Below are 25,412 nucleotides of genomic sequence, written 5' to 3' on the forward strand. Positions count from 1 at the left end.
GTACATAAAATTAGAAAAATGAATACATGGCTCAAAGACTGGTGTCGGAGAAGTAGGTTTTGGTTCACGGGGCAGTAGCATCAGTACTGTAAAGGATAAAGTGGGGGGCTGTGCTGTGAGGACAGCCTACATCAGAACAGTGTTGTGGCCAGTGTTCTTGTAAATTGCATAACTAGGGAACCAGGGTGGGTTTGAAATGGGGGGGGGGTCAGTTCTGTAAAGGGGTTATGTAGGCTTACAAGAAAAGGGATAAGGATATTTTCAGGATGGCAACTAGTGGAGTGCCACAGGGATCAGTGCTGGGGCCACAATTATTTACAATATATTTTAATGACTTGGACGAAGGAAGTGAATGTACTGTTGCCAATAGTTTTCAAACAACATAGCACACAATAGTGGGAATGATTGCCTGCCAAACAGATTTAGTCTTTTATTTTACAGAAATAAGCAGCACCAGCTAGACCCATTTTACTCAAAACTTTGAACCAATATTTGTCAAAAATTGATCAGGTGAACCCAAGTCCCTTCAAAGAGCTTAATCAATAACATTGAGGAGAAATTTATTCACTTTCTAATAACTGGACGTCTCAAAATTACATATGCAGCCCCAGCCCCATCAATCCATCAAGTACATGCTCAATATTTTCCAGGTTTCCCGATATTGCTTCAGCCCTGTGGCATCCATGTGAAACAACAGCCAATTCAAAATAGTTCATCCATGTACATGCTCATAAGAATCTTTTTTGTAGTTAATCTTATCCTAACCATCAATTACCTCCACACCTCTTCTGTACGTAGTAGTTGATTAAACATAGCTTCTCCCATCTCTTTACGAACCCAAATTTCCAAAACCATTTTGTGCTGTCTTTCAGCAACTAGTTTTTGTTTTAGGTTTTCCATCAAGGCCAATAATTCCTAATCAAATTGAGAGAAAAATATGGCATCAAGCAGTGACAAGGTGAAGATCAACACACAACAGACTCATTAAGCTAATGCTTTCCAGCTTCTACATAATTCTCAAAAAGTAATGCATTCATTTGAAAACATCCCAAATACCTGATCAGGCTTCTCAACTCTTTCAGAATCCTGTGCTTCTCATTCCCCTCCAATCTAGGATCTATTTGCTCGAATAAAATTTCCCCAATAAAATGGAAATGTTCTTCAATTATACAAAATATCTATTATTGATGCTCTTTACCCATCTAAGCATGCATTTAAATTTTAATGACCAATTACTAAAGTGCATCTTCAAACAATACTACCTTCCCTCTTCTTCAGGTTTAATTTTCACCTTATTTGGGTCTTGCCCTTTATGCATTTAATTCAATTCTGATGCCTGGTTGAATATGCCTGTTGAAAGCTCAAAGCAGTGACTATTCCTCAAAGTGCTTAATTGGTTGCAAATGCATTTGGACATCCTGAAGTTGTGAAAGGCGCTAGCAATACAAAAAAAAACTTAACTGCTTGGTTGCTTTTCTCAACTAAATCAAGTACATGCTCAATTTTTTCCAGGTTTCCTGATGTTGTAGGCAGCATTTGCCTGCAATCTTCAATATATTTTAAGTGCTGGATAATTTCAAAAAAGTTGACTACAGCAGATGCACAAGCTCAAGTTAAATAGAGAACATTTTTGTAAGGTTACTTCATAGCCCAAGGTGGCAGCATCCAGCTCTTCATTCTCTTGCTCCTCTTCACCTTTGGAAAATAAATTTTCAGCAGACAGTGTTTCAGAGAGATCAGTGCATACCATCATACTGGCATCACTCCCCTTCATTGGATCAAAAGGTTGCAGATCTACTTTTGGGCGAATTATTTGAACTATCTAAAAAAAGAGAGTGTATTTATAAACAGCTTATATCGATATGTATATAGTAACTAACCCTCAACTTTTCTTGGCAAAAAATGATCAGAAGTATCATCACAGGACGATAAAACAGCCAAAATTAGGAATACAGCAGAACATTACAGCTTTTAAGAGTATATAAAGATTTAAATAGTGCGACTTTGTCAGTGAGTTTTGAAATAGGTTGGAAAGGGGAGGGTTTTGTTGTAAAAGCCAACTGTGGCAACAGATATTTGTGAGTATGTATATATTCAAAGTGCCTTCAATAAAATGTATTTTTTTAAATAATTGAAATGTCATGCATGTGTGCAAAGCTTTCAAGCTTTCAAGAACATTTTCAAAATAAAACAAACATTTCCCCCTTTTAAAATGCAAGATACCAGCAAGATTTAACTGAATGGGAACTATGACCCATAGTGAGCCCATTTAGCTGTGCGTTTCCCAGCAATTGCAGCGCTGAAAAACATAACGCAATGTAACGCAACTCCAGTTAGGTACGGGGCCTTAGCAGGGATGGTGCAGCTGAGGCGTTTCCTGCACTAAGGAGCCTCGCTCACCGAAACACAGAACACAGAACAGTACAGCACAGAACAGGCCCTTCGGCCCTCAATGTTGTGCCGAGCCATGATCACCCTACTCAAACCCACGTATTCACCCTATACCCGTAACCCAACAACACCCCCTTAACCTTACTTTCATTAGGACACTACGGGCAATTTAGCATGGCCAATCCACCTAACCCGCACATCTTTGGACTTGGTCCAGGAGTGGTGCAGGAGTGGAGTGCCAATCTCTTAAGCCTCAACGTGACCCCCAAACCTTAACTGACTGTAATGGGGTCCCCAGGACCTCACCCCACGATCACCTCAAAATGTCAGCATGGCACCCTGGATGTGCGCCTGCCAATCCCACTTGGGCACCTTGGCATTGCCAGGCTGACACCCAGCCGGCACTTCCAGGTTGCCAGTGCTAGCATGCCTAGGTGGCACCAGTGCCAGGGTCCCATCCCACCAAGAGGGCATGCACCTGGGGGCCTCCAATCCCCTTGTAGATGCTCTTCCATTTGTGGTAACCAGTACTGAACGACGCTCACCAAGGCGAAGGGGATAGATCCAAATGCCTTGGTTACCTCAGGGAACTGCATATTAAAGTGAGATAGTGTCTCGCTCTAATATGCAGACTTGCCAAAAGTGATCCTGCCCATAATGGCAGGCTTCACATCTCTACATCTCACGAGATCGCGCTAGATCTCATGGCGAGCCGATTGATCCCGGGAGTGGGTCATTCACGGGCCATGTTGTGTCATGGTGCACTGCATTTCAGGCCACAGCATGGCTGGTAGATTGCACCCAACATCTTCAAAGTCAAGTCAAAAAGCAATGAATGACACCTTACCTGCTTAGCAATTGCTGAAAATTTCAGAACATGGAGAGTCTCATCATATATGGAAGCACACTGGTTTATATTAACAATCATACAAGCTTTGCCTTTGCCGCAGAAGAAAGCTTGAAAGAGACGTGTCAGCTTGCTCTCTCGGAAAGGGACAATAATTGATTTCAATCTAGGTGGCAAAGGATAGGTTGTTTAAAAAAGTACACAATGGAGATTTCAGAATTCAAATACTTGCTCTGCAAGTAGAAGGACTTCTCCAAAATAAAAACCAGAAATTAAAAATAACGTAGCATTACTTTGCCGTTTACTGCCTATTGAATCCAATCTTGGAATTTAGGAAGTCTTTCACTGGGAAAAGTAAGCATTCACTTTTGGAAGCATGCAAGTTTTCTGGGTAACACTATTTCGTCCTACTAAATCAACATCTTCAGATGGTGAACTTCACAACTGGAAATTATCTATTTTTGCCAATGTTTCAGAAACAAATGTCAAAAAAAGGAACAGAGACAAATCTTTACCTACACAAATTAGAACATAGCTATAAACAAATTAGAAATTTACAGCATGGAGAACATAGCAAGGCTAATTTTGTTCAATAATCAAATACTTACCAGACTTTATTTAACCTGATTTTGTGAAGGAGACAATTTCCTTCCAAAAGACCCAAGTGCTATGTATTTATTGGCTTACTGCCACATGACATTGCTGTAAGCAAATGAAAAATCACCACCTTTGTGCTGTGCAAGTATAATCAAAACATTTCATGAATTAGATGCAATCCCCATGTGGGATTGCTTATAAAAAATATGTAGAGTCATAAGGAATCACATTGCCTGTTTAAAAACAAGCCACTTGCCTTAAATTGGTGCCTTCTGGTTATTAATCCATTCACCACTGGAAACGGTTCATGTTTTCAAAATACTTCAGAATTGTGAACACCTCTAGAAGCTTAGAATAATGAGGAGGGATCTGATCGAGGTACATAAAAAAATACTAAAACAGATTGATAAAGTAGCGCAGGCCAAATGTTCCCCCTTGTGGGGCAATCTAGAACAAGAGGTCACACATATAGATTGAGAAGCGGTAGATTTAAAACTGAGATGAGGAGGAACTACTTCTCGCAGAGGGTGGCAAATTTATGGAACTCGCTGCCCCATAGTGCGATGGAGTCTGAATCATTAAATAGTTTCAAGAGGGAGACATATATATTGTATTTTATTTTAAGAAAAAAAAGTGTTAAAGGGATTATGGATCAGGCAGGGAGGTGGATTTGAGTCCAGTGATCGGTCATGACCCGATTGAATGGTGGAGCAGGCTCAAAAAGAGCTGAATTGCCTACTTCGGCTCCTAATTCCTATGTTGCTATCAAATCTCCCCTTAACCTTCTCTACTCAAGGACCTACACAAATGTCAAGTCTTTCATCCCTGTAAATGTTCAGAGTATCCTCTAACGCCTAAGCTTGGATCACAAAATTAACAATAATATTAAAAAAGAAACCATGGTCAGTGGTCAGTAACTTTTTTGCTTGGGGACAGAATTAAAATTGTGGTCCAGAAGAGGAAGGGAGTGCTACATCAGTTCCCTTGCTGATTCCCATACTGGGAAGCACATGAAATCTTCCCCACTGCGTGATTGCCAGTGGTGAAACCCACCATTAGCTGACAATGCAGCAGGTATAGCTGAGCCCAAGGGCCTCTGGGATGAGGCTCTGCTACACAGCCACAACTTGCCTGTCTAACTCAATGCCATTAACAGAAGACTGATGAGCGCACAAAGGTGCCATGGGTTGTTTTCCAAATTTACATTTTGCACATTGTGTAGGTTGCACTTTATTTATGGGTACATCATAGTCATTTGTAAAGACTAGCTTAGTCAGAGTGCTAAATACTGGCATGCCTCATGGTTGGTGCACAGATGGTTACAGGGAGAGTTGGACACATTTCTTTACTGTGGAATAAATGTGGTGTTCAGTCTTCATTCACAGTCCAGTTTAGCTCCATTGGTTGGACAGTTGGTTTGTTTTGCATTGAATTTACAGTGTAGGAGGCCATTCGGCCCATCATCATGTCTGCCTCAGCCCTTGGAAAGAGCCCACACCTCCACCCCATCCTCACATCTCCCCTATTCCGACCTAACCTTTTTTGGACACCAAGGGCAATTTAGCATGGCCAATCCACCTAACGTGCACATCTTTGGACTGTGGAAGGAAACCAGAGCACCCGGAGGAAACCCATGCAGACACGGGGAGAATCGCACAGACAGTGACCCAAGCCAGGAATCGACCCTGGGACCCTGGAGCTGTGAAGCAACTGTGCCACCTTGCTGCCCCAAAATAGCAGAAGAGGCAGAGCAAGGCCAACTGGATAGGTTCAATCCCTGTTGCTCACAAAGGTACGCATTCGCGACCTTGGCCTTCGCCCGAGGCGTGGTGATCCTCCGGTTAAAATCACCAACAGTCAGACCTTGTCCCTCGCCTGATGCATGGTGATCCTCTGGTTAAAATCACCACCACCCAGCCCGCCCCTTCAAAAAGGGGAAAGCAGCCTCTGGTCATCTGAGACTATGGTGACTTTACTTCATGCAAAAGAGTAGTGTTAAACTCACCACTCTGGCTGAACTTCAGGCTCCGACCCTCCCTTCCAATTGTCATTGCCCTATAGCACCCTCAAACGGGATAATAGAAATGTTAGAGGAACTCCAAGCCCTGCAAGGACCCTGCGCCAGCTGACATCCTGAGATGGACCGACATGTGGGCAGTATGGACACCATCTTGATGTGCCCTCAGTTAAAACTCTTATCCACGAGGCCTCTTATTTTTTTATTTAAAAAAAATCTTATATTACTACACCCATCACCCACAACATGCCGAGGATAGCAGAATTTTTCCCATTTCACAACCTCCTCACCATGACTTGGAAATGGAACTGTTGCTTGGTCAAAATCCTGGAATTCCCTCCCAAACAGCACTGGGGGTGTACCTACACCACAGGGGCCGCAGCAGTTCAAGATGGCAGCTCACTACCACCTTCTCAAGGGAAAGTAGGGACGGGTTGGAAAAGCTGGCCTAGCCAGTGGCACTCACATCCCATGAATGAATTTTTAAAACTGATTCGCCATTGCCAGCCCCGAGGCTCCACACAATCTGCCACTGCCCAATTCCCCTCCATTATGCTGCAGATTAAGAAATCCATTAAGGTGGCATACATGAACCACATGCCACAAGGTTCACATATGCCATGGATTTTATCTTGAAGGATGGACACAATTTTATAAAGTTTTACGTTAATGAGTACTCATGGCAGGCAAATGCATTACATGTAGGAAAGAGATCCGACAAACCAAACATTTGCATCACAAGCCACCTTCAGGAATTAAAACAGTAGTTCCCTCTTAATTCAGTCACCTCACATGTCACATTCTGATCTTGCAGACTCCATAAATCCACTTTCCTATGGCTTAAGTCTTGGATTTCATTAACCTTAGTTATGGTTAATCACGTGGATTCAAAACTGCTGGAGTTTCATCGATTGTGATTATATTTGTTCTAGCTCTGCACGTGACTGATGGTAGATTGTGCATCCAGGGTACTACATCTTACTGCAGTCAGGTGCTGAGCAACATTCTCATCAGATTTCTTTTTATTCATAATGTCTCCAACTTTTAAATAAACTGAACACTTTTCCTAATTCTATACCTTTTTATTTTTGTTCATGTTGTCAGGTGTTCCTTCATCTTCTAGATTGGACATTAATAGCAGCACGATGAGTTGACATGTGTGCTACTTCTATGTGTAGTAGGAGTTGGGTTTGATGTTGTGGCACTCGTTGGGTACAATGTTCTCTCCCTGGTTTGTGAAGTTACTGGCATCGTTGATTATCTTTTCTGCTTAAGTGTAGGTCTAATATGGACTCCAGAGACCAAAATCAGTTAGCATTTCAGAAGGAACAAGAAACTCTGCTTCAACAACTTTGCTTGGTTTCACTGCTGCTTTGCCTTTACATTTAACACCACTGCAAACAATTTCATGTCAGCCTTGAGAGGTGCAGATCAGAGTGCCAATCGGGCATCGTTTGGGTCTTTTTTCAATCAATATATTACATAGAACATAGAAAAGTACCACACAGAACAGGCCCTTCGGCCTACGATGTTGTGCTGAACTTTTGTCCTAGATTAAGAACAAATTAATCCACACCCCATCATTCTACCATAATCCATGTACCTATCCAATAGCCGCTTGAAGGTCCCTAATGTGTCCGACTCAACTACTTACACAGGCAGTACATTCCATGCCCCCACTACTCTCTGGGTAAAGAACCTACCTCTGACATTCCCCCTATATCTTCCACCATTCACCTTCAATTTATGTCCCCTTGTAATGGTCTGTTCCACCTGGGAAAAAGTCTCCAACAGTCTACTCTATCTATTCCCCTGATCATCTTATAAACCTCGATCAAGTCGCCCCTCATTCTTCTCTGTTCTAATGAGGAAAGGCCTAGCACCCTCAACCTTTCCTCGCAAGACCTACTTTCCATTCCAGGCAACATCCTGGTAAATCTCCTTTGCACCTTTTCCAAAGCTTCCACATCCTTCCTAAAATGAGGCGACCAGAACTGCACACAGTATTCCAAATGTGGCCTTACCAAGGTTTGTACAGCTGCATCATCACCTCACAGCTCTTAAATTAAATCCCTCTGCTAATGAACACTAACACACCATAGGCCTTCTTCACAGCTCTACCCACGACTGGCAACTTTCAAAGATCTATGAACATAGACCCCAAGATCTCTCTGCTCCTCTACATTGCCAAGAACCCAACTGTTAACCCTGTATTCCGCATTCATATTTGTCCTTCCAAAATGGACAACCTCACACTTTTCAGGGTTAAACTCCATCTGCCACTTCTCAGCCCAGTTCTGCATCTTATCCATGTCTCTTTGCAGACGACAACAGCCGTCCTCACTATCCACAACTCCACCAATCTTCGTATCATCTGTAAATTTACTGACCAAAATCTTCAAAGCATCCAACATCTTAATCATTCAACGTATCAAAAAACATTGGCATAAATCCAATTTTCCATGCTTCTGATTGAATGGTGTTTTTCAATGTGTTTACTGTCTTCAACCCTCTGTCACAGCATGAACATCATGGTTTAGAGATCAGCTGTAGCCCTTCATAACTAGGTCAACCCCAGCAGGACCATCTGTTTCAGTGATGCAGAGCATACATTGTATATATCTTTTCACTCACTTTTATTCCTTGGATTGGGTTGTTTTGAGCTACAGAATCTCCATTGCCCCATGTGTCATTTGTTCGGTTTCAGTTCCAGAGCATCTTGGGTAGCTGTTAACATCAAGTTTTCAGAAAAAAATCATGTGGTATTGGATGTTGTTACTCTGTACTCTCAAGCTTCTGACTTTTGGTTGTGGGCTTATTTCCCATCTTCTCACTGATCGGAAAGTTGCACATTTTTTTCTTCTGGGAACATCCAGTCATTGCAGGCAGTTGCATGGTTCAAGTGCCTAGTGTTCTCAAAATGTCATCCTCCTAGGTATGGAGATTTTGGTTTCTTTGTTTTTAATATATTCAATGCCAAACATAACAAAATTACATATCCATCCAAAAAAAAGCTAAAGTACAAACAGTTCATCATTTCTCCCTTTTCAACCATTGCCCAACTTAACCCCCCTCAGAAAACCTCCCCCACCTCCCCCCCAAACTTACTCGCCAGTGACCACGATCTTCAAAATGTCTCAACGATTGATGTTCAAAACTCTACTAGTTTTGGGCAAGACCGGAACACGTGCACATGATTCGCCAGCATTCGCTAGCACTCCCCCCCCCCCCCCCCCCCCCACCCCCTCCTCCTCCTCCTCCTCCTCCCCTCCCCCCCACCCCCACCCCCTCCTCCTCCTCCTCCTCCCCATTTTAGTTTCTTTTTAACCTCATTTGCCTTGCTGCTGTCAACCATTGCTCGTGTACTTTACTTTGTTCAGCGCAATTTTTCCCCAGTGATTGGGCATTCCCCAAATTCGACAATTTGAATCACTTGCAAGACATTTCATTCTGCAAACAGTTCCTTGCACAAATTTCTCTCCATCTGGTGTGCATCCTTTGTTGCTGTTTCACTGCATCGACCCGCTTACAGAGTTTGGCTAGTCAGCACCTTTCACCAATCTACTCATTGCTTCATGTGCTCTGACAGCATCTACAGTCTTCATAGGAGAGTCTGACCCTTCAAATTAAATCTTTGAACTTCAGGGGGTCCAGAGCCCCAAATGTGCTGATTCAACAGCCTTTCATCAGTGTCCTCGAATTTATATTCTGTCAGGAAACAGTCAATAGATGCAGCTGGTTTCTGCTTCAGGCCATGAAACTCATTGGTAGATCCAATTATTTGATTTTGGCTGGATATGTTCATTGAATTTTTCCAAATATGAATTTTGTTTGGATTTTTTGCTGACATTCTCACTCACCCAGCTGTTAACCCTTTCTCTCCTGCACACTAAAGGATGCAGATGATAGGCACTGGGGCCTTTTTGAAAGCTGTTCAGTCCACATTATGGATTAAACTTCCCAAATGCCTCGGACATCATCAGCCTCAGAAACCATCGGCTGGAACAGAGCATGTGTTGCTAGAGAGGCCCTTGTTTCCCACACTATTCAGTTTCTCTCTGGCACAAATTAAAGCTGATTTTTTTCAATGTAATTCAGAATTAAGTCAGTTTAAAATGTATGGATTTTAACTCAGCCATATTACATCTTCGGTTTCCCATGAGTAAGAAATTTGAAACTCGGGCATTTTGGATTCCATCAATTGTATGTCTTTTTTTTTTTAAATTTAGAGTATCCAATTCATTTTTTCCAATTAAGGGGAAATTTAGCGTGGCCAATCCACCTACCTGCACATCTTTAGGTTGTGGGGCGAAACCCATGCAAACACGGGGAGAATGTGCAAACTCCATACGGACAGCGACCCAGAGCCGGGATCGAATCTGCTAACCACACTGCCACCATGCTGCCCCTCACCAATTGTATTTCTTACAGCTCTGCCATGTGGCTAGCGATTCAGCACCTGCCTGAATCCAGCAGTAATGTTGCACTCCAGATGTACATCCTCATAATAACTAGTTCTTATGCTAATATAAAACAATTCTTCTCAACTTGCTTTGCCACATTGCAAGACATCCAAATACCCGTTTCTGCTTCCCTTTTAAAATGGTAACATTTTATTCATAGTCACTCTTCCCCTTTCTCCCAATAGGAATTCACTATTTGGTCTACATCCTCCTGATGCTTGCTGCCATCTTCTTCACGGTTATGACAATGTAAAGTAGTTTCAGCATTGATCCCGAGGACCACTCCATAGTCAGAAAAATGACCACTATTATTCTGCTTTCTTCCCTCAGCCAACATATCATCCATAGTCATTGCCCTTTTAATGTCAGCAGTTGTGATTCTGCTGATAAGTCGATTACATTTGTAAGAAATGCCTCTTGTAAGTCAATATATGCGCGTACAGTAATACCCTTGCCAATCCCCATTGTTACTTGGTCTATAACTTAAATCCATGCAGTCTTTTTTCCAAATACCAATTAATTTTATTCCAAGGTTTTCCCCACATTAGGATGTTTGGCTGGCCTTTGCTGGGCAGGATTCTCCCTTTGGGAGACTGGGGGTGGGTTTCTCCGTCCCGCCAAACCAGATTTCTGAGATTCTCCTTCTTGCCGGCTGGTCAATGGAGTTTGCCATTGTGGGGTCACCCCACGCCGTCAGGAAACCTCCAGGCTGCCAGCAAAATTGAGCATCCCGACGACAGCCCTGGGTGTTCCTGCTAATTGATGTTCCCATTGGGGGAGCTATTTGGTAAGCTACTCAGGACATGCAAGCGGGCCAGCACGGCCGGAGTGAATTCAGAGCAATTCCCAGCCCAGTTGGCATTGTAACCTCTGGGGCTGGAGTTAACAGGAGCCTGCTTAAGCACTCCACCTACCACATGCTACAGCCATGGTGACCCCCTCTAGAGGTCACAGGTCAGAGGTGGACCCACAGCTCCATGCAGTGAGGAGCAGAGGGACATCCTCCCAGCTGCAAACTAAAGCCTGCCCTCCTGAACAGTGCATGGGAGAGGCAGTCAGCACTGCCAGCCTCACCAGCAGCAGAGAGCTGTGATGTAGAGGGATGGGGTTCACCTCTGCCCCAAGAGGGGCACAGAACCAGGAAGGATTCCAAAGGGCACAGTGCAGGTGGGCGCTGGCTGGGCTGAGGTCTGCTGATCCCCTGTTTCTTCTGCAGTGGAGCAGCACTTCCAAAACCTGTTGGGCTCCTGATGCACTTGGCCACACCCATCCCCCTTGAAAATACAGCTGGGTATGAGGGCATCCAGAGGGGCAGCCTGGACAGGCTCCCAGATGACCACAGGCTCCCTGAGCATTCAAAGGACAGAGCAGCACACAGCTGTGAGAGTAGCCTGGAGCCCAAGTAGCTCAAAAGAGACTGCAGCAATGGTAGTCTACGCTATGCTACCCTGATCCCAAGAGGGACACCCAGAGTTCACAGACTTGGCACCAAGATGCTCCCCACTACTACTCCCAGCCCAGGCTGCTACTCCCCAACAAGCTCAACGATGTAGGTTCTGACTATTTGTTTAGACTTTCGCTCCCCATCCATAGCACCAAGGCCCCACTGGTCAATACTTGCACTAATTTGTGCCTGTAAGATCTCCATGCAAGAGGGGTGGAGCAATTAGGAATGGGCAACAAATGCTGGCCTAGCCACCAAAGCCCACATCCCGTAAAAATCTATTTGGGTGGAGCATGAAGTGTCCAACCCTCTAATGATAATGCAAATGACAGTTTTGCATGGATCTGCTGTGCAGGTCGCAACACATACCACAGCCAGTGATGGACCGGAGTTTGGAGTCACAATTGGCACTGGGCACAAAGCTCTGCCCGATCGCAATCCCGGAGTTGCAAAGAGAGGAATCCTGCCTGCTAAGTTTAACCACTTTTTTTGTAACAGCAGTGTAACATCCTCCAGTTTTCTGGCCTTGTTCCTGCATCCAAGGCGGCTTGGAAGATTGTGGTCAAAACCTTTTCAATCTCCATTCATGTAGCCCTCAACAACCCTCAACACCTGAGGCCTGGTGATTTTTCAACTTTTGAACACGGACTACCTTTTCCAAAAAGAAAAGCTGTTTGTTTATCCTATTCAATTCCTTTACATACATAATTAGCATCCTCATTATACTGACCACAGATTCATTTAGATATGCCCTGCATCATGACAAGATAGCCTTTTTGCTCCAGATCAGTCCCAGCATATTATTTGCTTTCTGTGCCCACACGTTATTCTCATACTTTGTAATTTTGGTGTTTCCCTTTTCCAATCTCCTCTGTACTTTGTATTCTGCTTGGTTTTCTAAAATTGTGCAAATATCACAAGTCAAAAGGAAAAGAGACAAGAAATGCTGGAAATACTGAGCAAGATGGGCAACATCCACGAAGAGAGAAACCTTTTTTTTGACCATTTCAGCTCAATGAATAATGTTCAAAATGTTCCCTGGCCCAAAATGTCAACTTTTTGCTTTTTCCACAGATGTGGACTATGTCCAGCATTTTCTGTATTTGCCCTCCAGTTTTGGTTTTATTTCAATCTCGATTGGATTTGTTATTGTCACGTGTACCGAGGTACAGTGAAAAGTATTTCTGCGATCAGGTCAAACAGATCATTAAGAGATCGCGTTGGAGCGCAGTCGGGGGAGGGGGAAGGGGAGGGGATGGCGCTGCCAAACTTTTGCAACCACTACTGGGCGGCCAATATAGCTATGATTAGAAAGTGGGAAATTGGGGGGGGGGGGGGGGGGGGGGGGCAGCGTGGGAGCGGCAGCAGTGGAGGCAGCGTCATGTGAAGGTACTAGTCTGGGATAACAGCTCCTTTGCCGTTCGCGCTGAACCGTTACTCCACAAGCCCGGTGGGTGGCGACACTGTAGATCTGGGGACAGTGGAGGTGGTACAAGAAGGTGGAGGGAGCTTTGGTGTGGACCCCAATATGCAACAATCACAGGTTTGCCCCGGGTAGGATGGATGGTGGGTTCCAGAGCTGGCAGAGGGCAGGCATCAGAAGGATGGGAGATCTGTTCATAGACAGAAGCTTTCCCAGTTTGAAGGCGCTAGAGGACAAATTTAATCTGCCGCCGGGAAATGCCTTTAAATATCTGCAAGTACGAGCCTTCCTTAAAAAAAAACCAGGTAGTGGCCTTTCCGACACTGCCGCCACTGAGGATACAGGACTCGGTGGTCTCCAGCACCTGGGGGGGGTGGGTGTCGGATATCTACCGGGAACTACAGGACGCGGAGGAAACCCCAGTGGAGGAGCTCAAGGGCAAGTGGGAGAAGGAGCTAGGCGAGGAGTTGGAAGTGGATCTGTGGGCAGAGGTCCTGGGCAGGGTTAATTCCTCATCATGTGCCAGACTCAGTCTAAGTCAATTTAAGGTGACGGCAGTGAGAATGAACAAGTTTTTTGGGGTAGAAGACAGTTGTACGAGGTGCAAGGGCAGCTCTGCAAACCGTGTCCACATGTTTTGGGCACGCCCGGAGCTTAAGTGTGTTCTGGCAAGGGTTTGCGAGGGCAATGTCCAAGGTGCTTAACACACGGGAGGTGCAGAGTTCAGAGATAGCGATCCTTGGAGTGTCAGAAGCCCCCCCCCCCCACCACCGAGTGTAGAGACTTGGGTTAACGATATGGCTGGGTTTCTCAGCCTCGAGAAAATAAAGTTTGCCGAAGAGGGTCTACGATAGGGTTCTCTCGGAGGTGGCAGCCGTTCGTCACTTTCTCGGGCAAAATTAAAATGTCAGCAGCAGCAATCCGTCGGGGGTGGGGGTGCTTCACTGGGATGGTGTGGGAAGACTGAGTTGCGTGGGGTAATGTCTATTTCATTGTTATTGTATATTCTCTTTTTGCACCATGTTAATGTTCACTCGTTTGTTTTATTATCACTACTGTTTTGTGAAAAATTCTGCAAAACCTTAATAAAAATACTTTTTAAACAAAGAACAGATCATTAAGTACATGAAAAGAAAAGAGAAAGTTTGGTTATCCAGGAATATGCACTTTTTTATGGCAATAGGACAACTGTTTCAAGAAGAAGTTTCAAGTGATCTCTAGTGTTAGAAATAATTAGAGATGTAAACTTGGTTTAATTTAGTGCTTCAATAGTGCTGAGAGAGTTTACGACAAGTACATAAAAAAGCAGAGAAAAAAAAAAAGTGAGCCATTGCTTGGCAACCAGGGCCACTTTTAGGGAAGACCTTTTTTTAAAGTTTAGTTTTAACTGCGACCAGAGTAGAAGGAGCTTCATGACAAGAGTGGGAGCATCAATTTTGCTAGAAGAAAAGCCATACAATGGAGTAATAGGTAAGAGCCAGAAATCTAAAGAGTTAAAGAAATTAAGTTTCCAGGAAGTCTGAAGTTAAAAGGAGAGGGGTAACTGGAACAGGGTACTGTTCATTGAAGTCACAGAGCCTAAGAAGTTGGCTAGTGAGAAGCCAACAAGATATCTAAAGGTTTGAGATATTTTACCACAGCCTGTGAAACGGTAGTTAAAGTTGTAATTGTGGGGACATCGGTGGCTCGATTTTATAAAGCATTCAAGACGAAAGGACTACTGAGAAGAATTGGAAAAACTGGAGGCAGATCCTCGATGGAAAAACTGGAGGCAGATCCTCGATGGAGTCAGCTGAGGGAAAGCATTGTTTAAAAATATTTTAAAACAAGTCTTGGAGGCGAGAGTTTGGAAACACCCGTGAATCATCTGGGGGAAATCCATAGAGAATCGATTGACAGTTATAGGGACTGCGTTTACTGAAAATCTTATAGAAGACATATTTTGTAACCTCTGCTAGATCGGTGTACATTTGTGAAGCTAAGTAGTAAAGGTGTGTGTTTTATTTTAGTCAAACTTTTAATGTTTAATAAATTGCTTTTGCTGTTAAAGCCAATTGATTATCCTGTGACTCTTCATCCATGTGTTCTAAAATGTAAGCGTTATGGTCTTGAGCCAGGGTTCCATTCTGAGATCTTCCTGCCAATAGTATCAACTGGGATCATAACATCAGTACCTGTACCTTTTTTGAAAGTCTCCCACCTCAGATTAGGAAATTAGTAGATAAACTGAATCCTCCAGTTTTTCCAGAAGTATGCATCTTCAATTTAAAATATATATATATATTTAATGAGGCAAATAACTAAATTGGTTTTAAAATGACTTGCAAGAAAAGTCAGAATCGGGTTCTTAAGAATTTGAATGCAAGCTGCAGTGTATTCATTTTGCTCTACATAATAATTAGCCCACTGTTTTGATGAGGAATAAAAAGTTATAACCAGGTTTCAAAACACAATAATAACTTGTCTATTGATTCCACTTACAAAATTCATTCAAGAGAGCCACTTTACTTTCATACTTACTTATTCTGCTGCTTCTGCCTGAGCGCAGAAATACATTTACCAAGAATAAGGAGAGAAGTATTAATGTTTCCTGCTTCTTTCAGTCGATCACCAAAAGATTCTGCCTTGTCACATCGTTCTGACCCGGCCAAATCGCATAAGGAAAGCCTATGTTCAGTAAAATAGAAATTCTTAGCCATTGACAGAAGTTCATTTCTCCTTCAAAGCCAAATATTGTCAAAGCTATGAACTCATTTACTCTGTGTCAGCCACAGCTGTGTCAAGATTCTTGCAGAAACTTGTAGTTTCAAGCCTCAGCCTGCTGTACAAAGTTCACACAATAACGTAGGAATGCAGCACTGCTGGAGATGCCACCTTCTTGATGGAGACATGAAGTGTGCAAAGGGGTGTGTTGTTTAAGTGGGTTTCAAAATATCCCATGCTTTGATTTTGAAGGAATAGGGCAATTTCCACCTGCATCTTGACCACTATTTATTCCTCGACCAACATCATATACAGATAGTGATCATTCAGCTGCTTGTAATGTTTTTATATAAATTTAGTGTACCCAATTATTTTTTTCCAATTAAGGGGCAATTTAAACATGGCCAATCAACCTAGCCTGTACATCTTTGGGTTGTGGGGGCGAAACCCATGCAAACATGGGGAGAACGTGCAAGCTCCACATGGACAGTGACCCAGAGCCGAGATCGAACCTGGACCTCGGCGCCGAGACTGCAGGGCTAACCCACTATGCCACCATGCAGCCCTGCTGCTTGTAATGTTGCACACGTGACTAGATTTCAGAAGTACTTTGCAGCTTTTTGAAAATTGTATCATGCATTTTGTCCATTAAGGCAACTGTGCCCATATACCAGCAGAGGGAATCGAAGGAGAAAACAAACAGTTGGTGCAGCTCTGATTCTTAGTTTCTTAATTGTGTAGAAGAGGATGAAATATGGGAAACATATGGAAATTTTTGGAAGCAGTTTGTCTACTTTCTGCAGACAGCATTTTAGTTGCAGATTTTGAGAACACCGAGGTTGCAGGCTTTTGGTAAATAAAAATTGAGGTACTCCAGCTCATGAACAGCAAGAGGAAGGTCTGCACAGTGTGGACACACCCTGCAAAAATACATTTAAAAAATCAAATCTATGATCATTGCGGATCCTTGGTCATGCATCTGCATTGTTCAGAGAAGTTGGAATTTGACCCCAACATCCCAGAGGGTTGAGATCTAGAACATACTAACTGAAAAGTGTAGTGTAGTTTTTAATTATTCATTTTACGGGATGTGGGCATCGCTGATTAGGCTGGCATTGGTGAGCTGCATTCTTGAATCACTGCAGTCGCAGAGGTGGAGGTACACCCACTGTGCTGTTACGGAGGGAGATCCAGGATTTTGACCAAGTGACAATGAAGGAACATTGGATATTTCCACATTAGGATGGCAAGTGACTTGGAGAGGAATCTCCAGGTGGTGGAGTTCCCAGGTATCGCCTGCTCTTGTCCTTTATGATGGTAGTGGTTGTGGGTTTGGAAGCGGTGAAGGAACCTTGGTGAGTTACTGCCCTGCATCGTGTAGATGGTACACATGGCTGACATTGTTCGGTGGTGGAGGGCATGAATGTTTGTGGAAGGTGGAGCAATCAGGAGGACTGCTTTGTTCTGGCTGGGTGTGGAGCTTCACGAGTGTTGTTGGAGCAGCACTCATCCAGGCAAGTAGAGAGTATCCCATTACACTCCTGACTGGAGCCTTGTACATGGTGGACAGGCTTTGGGTGGGGGAAAATCGGGAGGCAAGTTACTTGCCGCAGGATTCCTAGCCTTTGACCTACTCTGGTAGCCACAGTATGAAGGCTAGCCCAGTTCAGTTTCTGATCAATGGTAACCTCCAGGATGTTGATTATGGGGGATTCAGCGATGGTAATGCCATTGAATGTCATTGGGTGATGGTTAGATCCTCTCTTGTAGATGGTCATTGCCTGGTCCTTGTGGTGCAAACATAACTTGCCACTTGTCAGCCCAAGCCTGGAAATTGTCCAGGTTTTCCTGCATTTGGACACAACTGCTCCCCTATCTGTGGACTCACGAATGGTGCTGAACATCATGTAGTCACCTGCTGTGCAGTCATTGAATAGAAACATAGAATCCCTACAGTGCAGAACGAGGCCATTCGGACCATCGAATCTGCATGGATGCTCTTAAAGAGCACATTTATCAAGGCCCACTCCCTGCCCTATCGCGGAACCTCACCTAACCTGCGTGTCTTCAGAGGAAACCAGAGCACCAGGAGGAAACCCACGCAGAGAGAAAGTGCAAATTCCACAGTCACCCAAGGCCGGAATTGAACCCAGATCATGGCACTGAGGCAGCAGTGCTGACCACTATCATCCCATCTGCAAACATTCCCACTTCCGACTTTATGATGGGAGGTCATTGATGAAACAGTGAAGATGGTTGGGCCGAGGACACTACCCGGAGGAACTTCTGCAGTGATGTCCTAGAGCCGAGATGTTTGACCTCCAACCACCACAACCATCTTCCTTTGTGGCAGGCATGACTCCAAACAGCTAAGTTTTCCCCAACTCCCATTGACGGTTTTGCTAAAGCTCCTTGATGCCATACTCAGTCAAATGCTGCCTTGACGTCAAGGGCAGTCATTCTCACCTCAGGCATTCAGCTCTTTTGTTCATGTTTGAATCAAGGCTGTAATGAGGTCAGGAGCTAAGTGACCTTGGCAGAACCAAAACTGAGCGTCTGTGAACAGGTTATTGCTGAGCAAGTGCTGTTTGATAGCGCTGTTGATGACTCCTATCACTTTGCTGATGAAGAGTAGACAGATAGGACAGGAAGAGTAGACGGATAGGGCGGTAATTGGCTGGATTGGATTTGTCCTGTTTCAGTGTACAGGATACACATGGGAAATTTTCCACATTGCCAGGTAGATGCCAGTATTGTAGCTGTACTGGAACAACTTGGCTACAGGTGCAAGTTCTGGAGCACATGTCTTCAGTACTATTGCCAGAACAATGGTCAGGGCACATAATCTTTGCAGTATCCAGTGCCTTCAGCCGTTTCTTGATTTCATGAGTGCATCATATTGGCTGAAGACTGACATCTGTGATACTAGGGACCTCAGGAGACCGAGATGGATCATCCACTCGGGATTTCTGGTTGAAGATTGTTCAGAATGCCTCAGCCCTGTCTTTTGCACAGATGTTAGGCTCCTCAATTATTGATGATAGTAATATTTGTGGAGCCTTCTCCTTCAGTGAGTTGTTTAAATGTCCACCACCATTCATGGCTGGATGTGCAGGATTGCAGAGCTTAGATTCTGATGTGTTTATTGTGGAATTGCTTAGGTTTATTACTTGCTGCTTATGCTGTTTGGCACACATGTAGTCCTGTGTCGTAGCTTCACCAGGTTGACACCTTATTTTTAGATGTGCATGGTGTTGTTCCTGGCATGCTCACCTGCACTCTTCGAACCAGTGTTGAATCCTTTGCTTGGTGGTAGGGGGAAACATGCTGGGCCTGAGGTTGCAGATTGTGGTGGAGTACAATTCTGCTGATGTTGATGGCCCACAGCACCTCCTGATGCCCTTAGATCAGTCTTAGATCGGTTTGAAGTCTATCCCATTTAGCACGATGGTAGTGCTACACAACACAATGGAGAGTATCCTCAATGTGACTTGTCCCCAAAAGGACTGAGCGGTGGTCACTTCCAAGGATATGGTCATGGACAGATGCATCTGCAGCAGAGAGGTTGGCCAGGATGAGGTTAAGTTTGTTTTTCCCTCGTTGGTTCACTCACCATCCGCTGCAGTCCTCCCAGAGTAGACTCCTTAGGGATCGTCATAAGACAATTGCAAATGTGGTGGTGTGTCACAGATAACTCTAGGGTCTGGGTCTCTGGGGTAATACATACCTGGATGCATTTTGTCAGGAGCCATAATAGTGGCAGAGACTCCAATATTCTTTCCATCACATGGCTGAACAGGATTCTCTCCCACTCTGCCATTGGCATGTTGGAAGGATTTGCAGGCTAATAATTCACCTGTTCGGCTAGGTTACAAACGCACCTTCCTTTGGCCATTAGGTTGCTGGGTGGAATTTAAACTCAAGAGCTTCAGACTCAGGGAGGTAGGACCATTACCCACAAGACTTCCACAATTAGACATATACTCGGAGATAATTATTTTGCCAGGCTATGAGGCAATAGCATGGAAGTAACAGCTCTTTCAAAGCCAGCAAAAGCACGAAAGGCTAAATGGCTTCCTGCCGAATGGCTTCCTTTGGTGCCAAGATTTCAATTGCTACATTCCTAAATTACCTGTTGACAGAGAAACATCCTAATATGATGTCCTGCTACAGAAGCATACAGATTCAATTGCACCCTTTGTTTCAGCTTCAATATACAAAGAAAGTCCAAAGGCAAAATGATGTGGAAATTGAATAATTATGATTTTTTTAAAATAACTCACTCCGAAGTCCTTATTACATGGGGCTTGTCTTCACCAATTATTTCCATCAGTCGAATGGAAAATATACTGTGACTGGAAGAAGAAAAATTACCAAGTGATTTTAAGATCCCCAATTTTTCTTGACAAATTCCCATTTTAATTTTTCATTCGTTAAGCAATTCTTCAATTTCAAGTAGCAACATTCATACGTATACCTTCTGCTGGATTGTTGGTTTATTTTGGTGCAAGCCAAACTTCGATTTTTATTTCCTATTTTTAGGAATTTGAAAGCTTCATCCAAACATGTAATGTTGATCCACTTTAGATCTAAAATTTCAAACAATTAAAAATTAGATTTCCGCCACAATACAACAATTAGTTGCTGGAAACTGTTAGAAATGCATACATTTTGAATTGAAATCAGCTCATTGAAAGAGCAGTTTTTCAAAGCCCCCTACCCTTGATTAACCAGGTTCCCAGAATTCCAACAAATTGATTTTTATTTTACTTATGGCCCAGATAACCCTACCGATGTCAGTAAACTACAAAGAACATTTGTACCCTTTCTAACAAAAATCAAATAATAATCCTGAACAAGAAGTCTGTCCAATTTCTCCCAATCCTAATGGTCATGTTGAATTAGCCAATAGCATTATCAATTGTGTCGAGGACTACTTTTTAAAAAATCCTGGGTGTCTCGTGAGGACCAGAGATGGCGTTGGTGCGAGACAAAAGGCCCCATTCTGCTGGTTCAAATTATTTGAAGAAAACTAATTTCTCCTAATGTTTCAATCAACATCCACATCAAGCAGTACTACCATAAACAGATCATTCATACCAAAAAGCAAAATTTTGCAGATTACTATAAATAAAACTTTAAAGAACTGCTACTCAGCAGGTCAGGAAGCATGGGGTGGGTGGGGAAGAGAGAGAAGTAAAACCAAGTTAACATCCTTTCATCAAAAAAAAAACAATCCAATCGATTTTAGCCAGTTGATGCCATATAATATGGTCCTGATACATGTGCTAATTTTAGATGGGAGGCGAAGTACTACTTGCATCAGTTAAGTTAAATCAGAACCACATGCATGGATGAATTATGTGCTCAGGAGATGCTATGTCAAGACTATGATTCATGGTCACAATTGACGAGTTATTAATGCAAACTCTGTTTGTCTGCGTGGTTTCACCCCACAAAGATATGTAGATTAGGTGTTTGGCCACGTTAAATCGCCACTTAATTGGAAAAAATAATATGGGTACTCTAACTTTATCTGCCAGTCAATAAATAACAAAACACAGGAAGAATTCCCAGTTACAGAGGATAAAATGAATGGACTGAAGTTTGTTGCACCAATTTGAAGATGGCATCAGAAGAGACAAGAGAGAAAGCATCATGAATACACTAAAGTCAATGGGAACCCAGAACCATCAGAACTAGATTGTTTTTTGTTTAAGATGATGGAGTCAGAGGTTTCAACCTAAAGTTATTGAACCTTGAAGTACAGAATCAAAAGTGAAGGCGCTGTTCATCAGGTTTGCATTGAACCTCACTGGAACACTAGCAGACCATGGGCAGAAAAAGGTCAGAGAGCAAAATGGAGAAAAAAATGACAAGCGACAGGAAGCTTGAGCATACTTCCCATTACTGGCTATTTCAATTCTCTATCTTGCTCCCACTCTGACCTCTGTCCATAGCCTACTTTGGCATTCCAGTGAGATTCAACACAAAAACTTGGTGAAAAGCATCACTCAGCATTCTTACAAGCTTTTGGACTCAACATTAAACTTCAGAACCTCTTTTTTTCATTTTTAAGTCTTCATCCCTTTACCTTTCATGTAGCCATTCACATCTCATCTGGAATCATCTTTTTTCTCTTTACTACATCCACCCCCATTTCCTTTGAAGTTTATTTACATTCGTGTCTCTTCCACCCGATGACAGAGATTCCCATTTGTTCTTCCTGCCCCCTCCTTCCCTTGGCTTTGACACTCAAACTCTTTCTTCAGTTCTAATGAAAGGACATCTTGACCTGAAATGACAACTGTTTCTCTTCACAAACCCTGCCTAACCCTATAAAAAAAACTTATTCACATTAAATGCCATTTTCAGGACCGAACAAAACTTGTCCGCCTTTCGTTAATTAGTAACCCTAGGAAATGGGGACTTTTTATTTGTATGATTTACTACTGTATTTAATGGACTTTACACAACATATCCTAAGATAATTTAAATGCATTTTATGTTGACATTTGCTTTTGTGTATACAATAAATGATTAGGATATACCTTTAACATAGCTATTTCCTTTTTGATCTTCACAAACTCGCAAGTTTTGACGTTTCTGGCTTTTCAAAGTTGGTATTGCATCTAATAGGTCATACACATATTCATTGTAAATCTCACAAAAAGAAACCCATACTGAATATTTCAGTGGTCTTTGATCAGCGAGACCTGCATTGGATGCTGTCAAGAGGAATTTAGAGTGATTAGTCATAAAACAAGTTTCAAACATTTAAAATCGGCTACAACAGTAAATTAGACATTTACCACCAATAACCTTATAGTAAAGGAGTGTCATGGCTGTATCCTTCAAAGTCAGTCAAAAATAATGCAGGATAGTGTGTTGTTCATCTTTCTACAGCATGGTGGAAGATAAAGTATCAATTTATTGTAATCTGCTCACCCAAATATCAAAATATCTCTTTTGATTTCTCAGCCATGATTTTAGTTCAAGACCTATGGATGGCATTGTACAGAAGTGCAACATCACTCGGGCAATTGGAACATTTCCAATACAGTGAAAAAGATGCATTAGCACAGGAATAAAAGCAAACATTCAATTCTGGCCCGTCCTGTCTAATGCTGAATTACCCTTATATTTTTGCGTTCTCGTCCAAATAACGCAATTAATCGAGCATTAAAATCAATACTTGTGAACAGCATATCAAAAACTGAGTGTTTATTCTAATCTTAGTGTTGATTACAGTCTTTTGTTCTTAAATTCCTACCAATTTGTATTTGTCCATTCCTTTATAAATTTTGAAAATGTCTCAAATTTTCTCAGTTCAAGAAAAAAAAAGAGAATAACAGCCTTAGCTTTTCCTCATAGCCTTTAGATCCTCACCTCTGGAATCACCCTGGTAAATTGCAACTCCAGGGCTATTTTTACTGTATGTATGGAAAAATTGGAAATAACAGACAATATTTAAAATGCCTTTGCATTATGCAGTCATCTCGAGATACAATTACTCACCTTACATCCATTTGCATCCTTCATACATTTTTAGGGCTAACATTGTTGGATACCCCTTTATTTAAAAAAAAAAACCCCACAAATCCTTTACTGCACTCACCACCACTAGCCCACCCCTTTTTTCAGATTTCCGATCATAATGCTTGTTCTCCAAATTGCATTTTGTTTTAATTAATTAGAAGTAAATATTGCAGAAAGGCCGGTGTTCATTATTTATCTCCCATGAGAAAATGGAGTGATTGCGGAGTTTCTCCTCATTCTCCTGTAATATTCAGTATTCTTTTGGCAGTTTTCAGTTCAGAGTTGGTACAACAACAACCTTTCTTACCCAAGAAGCATTCATTTAATGCAAACTTATTAAACAACCACTTGCCCCTTTATGCTAGTCCCCTTTTTTCAACCAATATCTTTAAAGGGACTCTGTTAGGACAAACTGTATTTTTTCAGTCCTTATGTGCCATAAGGTTCTATCAGGTTATTCAAACATGATCTAGGTGGAATGAGAAAATCACACACTTATTCCTCTGTCTTTTCCATATCCTATTCATTATTCATTTAAACCATAAAGCCAAATTTTCTTTTAAAAGCCATTATGGATTTATTTCCCCACTATGGCTTTTGTAGGCACTGCACTAATAACTAGCGAAGACATTCGCACTTATTATTCGTGCAAGGCAGCGCAGTGGTTAGCGCCGCTGCCTCATGGCACCGAGGGCCCGGGTTCGATCCTGGCCCACTGTCTGTGTGGAGTTTTCACATCTTCCCAGCGTTTGCGTGGGTCTCACCCCCACAGCCTTAAGTGTGCTTCTCGGAGAAGCATTCAACTTCCTGCAGTAATTCTTCATAATTAAAATGGTTATATTCCTGGTACTCGATTATTCAATCAGCACCCTCGGTGACATCTTTCCTAACTTTTAATAGCAGCATAACTGGCAATAACATAAGAGTAACTATGTTAAGGAGACCATGATGGAAGAGTGGCATCAGGAGTCAGATGACCAGGTGCGAACTAGGTGCGGTATAGCCTGCGTCCCTAATACCATGTGCTTACCCAGATCTTTTAAATTGTTCTAAATAAATAGTTTAAGTTAAATTATCCCAACTATCACAAGTCTGTTATAGGAGAAGCAAAGCCTAATTGATCAAGGTATAGTGAAACAAAAGGGTAACAGTAAAACCTCACTAAAGCTGGGTAACAACACAAAGAATGGTGGCAATACTGAAAGCCACAGTAACCCACAAGTGACAAACGGTACTTTGTAGCAACAAAGATCAAAACAGAAATGTACCATGGCGCATCACAGGAGGAGATTATAGGGGCCTTCGATAAATACTTTGGCCCCAAGGTGAATGATTATAGAAAGACTAAAAGTCAGCCAGAGGCCAGGTAAATCCATACAAATTCCTTTGTGATTACATTGTTGACATCATGCTCGACAACTCTATCAGATTTAATTCAAATAAAATTTGCCCGAGAGAAAACCAAGGCTTGCAAAGCAGGTGGATTTGTGATGATAGAATCATGGTGCAATTCAGGACAACTTGAGGGGCTCATCCACTACAAATCAGGAGCCCCATCCAGCTCTGCTCAAATGCTCCAGATGCAGTGCCAATGGACAACAACATCACAGACTACCCAGCAGGGGGAGCAGAATGCTTTCTATGCAGCAGGGCTGGTCATTTAAAAACACTTCTGTTTAAAACCGAGGACGTGGTTTTATACCCGGGTTGGCCACAAAGTGGATGCAAAATATCACCAATAATCAGAAATGAAGAATCTTGTAGGCAAGATTTAGTTTCGATTTTCCTCTCGCCATGCTAATGATGCAACGACAGGAACCTCATTGCAATACTGTACATCAGTGGGCTTCCCGGCATATCTCACCACCAACCCCAAACAAAAGGTCACGACAGCAATGTTTACAACAGGATTTGCAGAGCGTGAACCAGGTGAAGGGAACCCACCCGGGGCACAAACCCCCACGCATGTCTGATCAGCACCCTGGCAC

General features: G+C 42.7%; 1 protein-coding gene across 5 annotated transcripts in view; it reads right to left on the reverse strand.

Annotated features, from left to right (window-relative positions):
* Nucleotides 1-25,412, reverse strand: part of zgc:56231 (uncharacterized protein LOC406257 homolog) — a 68,617-nt gene that overhangs the window by 20,065 nt on the left and 23,140 nt on the right. For 4 of the 5 annotated variants that reach the window (XM_038809385.1, XM_038809387.1, XM_038809388.1 and 1 more), the window contains 7 exons: nt 22,437-22,613; nt 20,363-20,474; nt 20,169-20,240; nt 15,703-15,849; nt 3,239-3,404; nt 1,643-1,822; nt 776-915 (listed from right to left, as the gene is read on the reverse strand). In XM_038809385.1, coding sequence (XP_038665313.1) covers nt 776-915; nt 1,643-1,822; nt 3,239-3,404; nt 15,703-15,849; nt 20,169-20,240; nt 20,363-20,474; nt 22,437-22,613 — 994 coding nt within the window. The remainder of the gene's footprint in view (nt 1-775; nt 916-1,642; nt 1,823-3,238; nt 3,405-15,702; nt 15,850-20,168; nt 20,241-20,362; nt 20,475-22,436; nt 22,614-25,412) is intronic. The other variant, XM_038809386.1, reaches the window with a different exon arrangement.

The sequence above is a fragment of the Scyliorhinus canicula genome, chromosome 10 (genome assembly GCF_902713615.1).
Source record: "Scyliorhinus canicula chromosome 10, sScyCan1.1, whole genome shotgun sequence".
Lineage (NCBI taxonomy): Eukaryota > Metazoa > Chordata > Chondrichthyes > Carcharhiniformes > Scyliorhinidae > Scyliorhinus > Scyliorhinus canicula.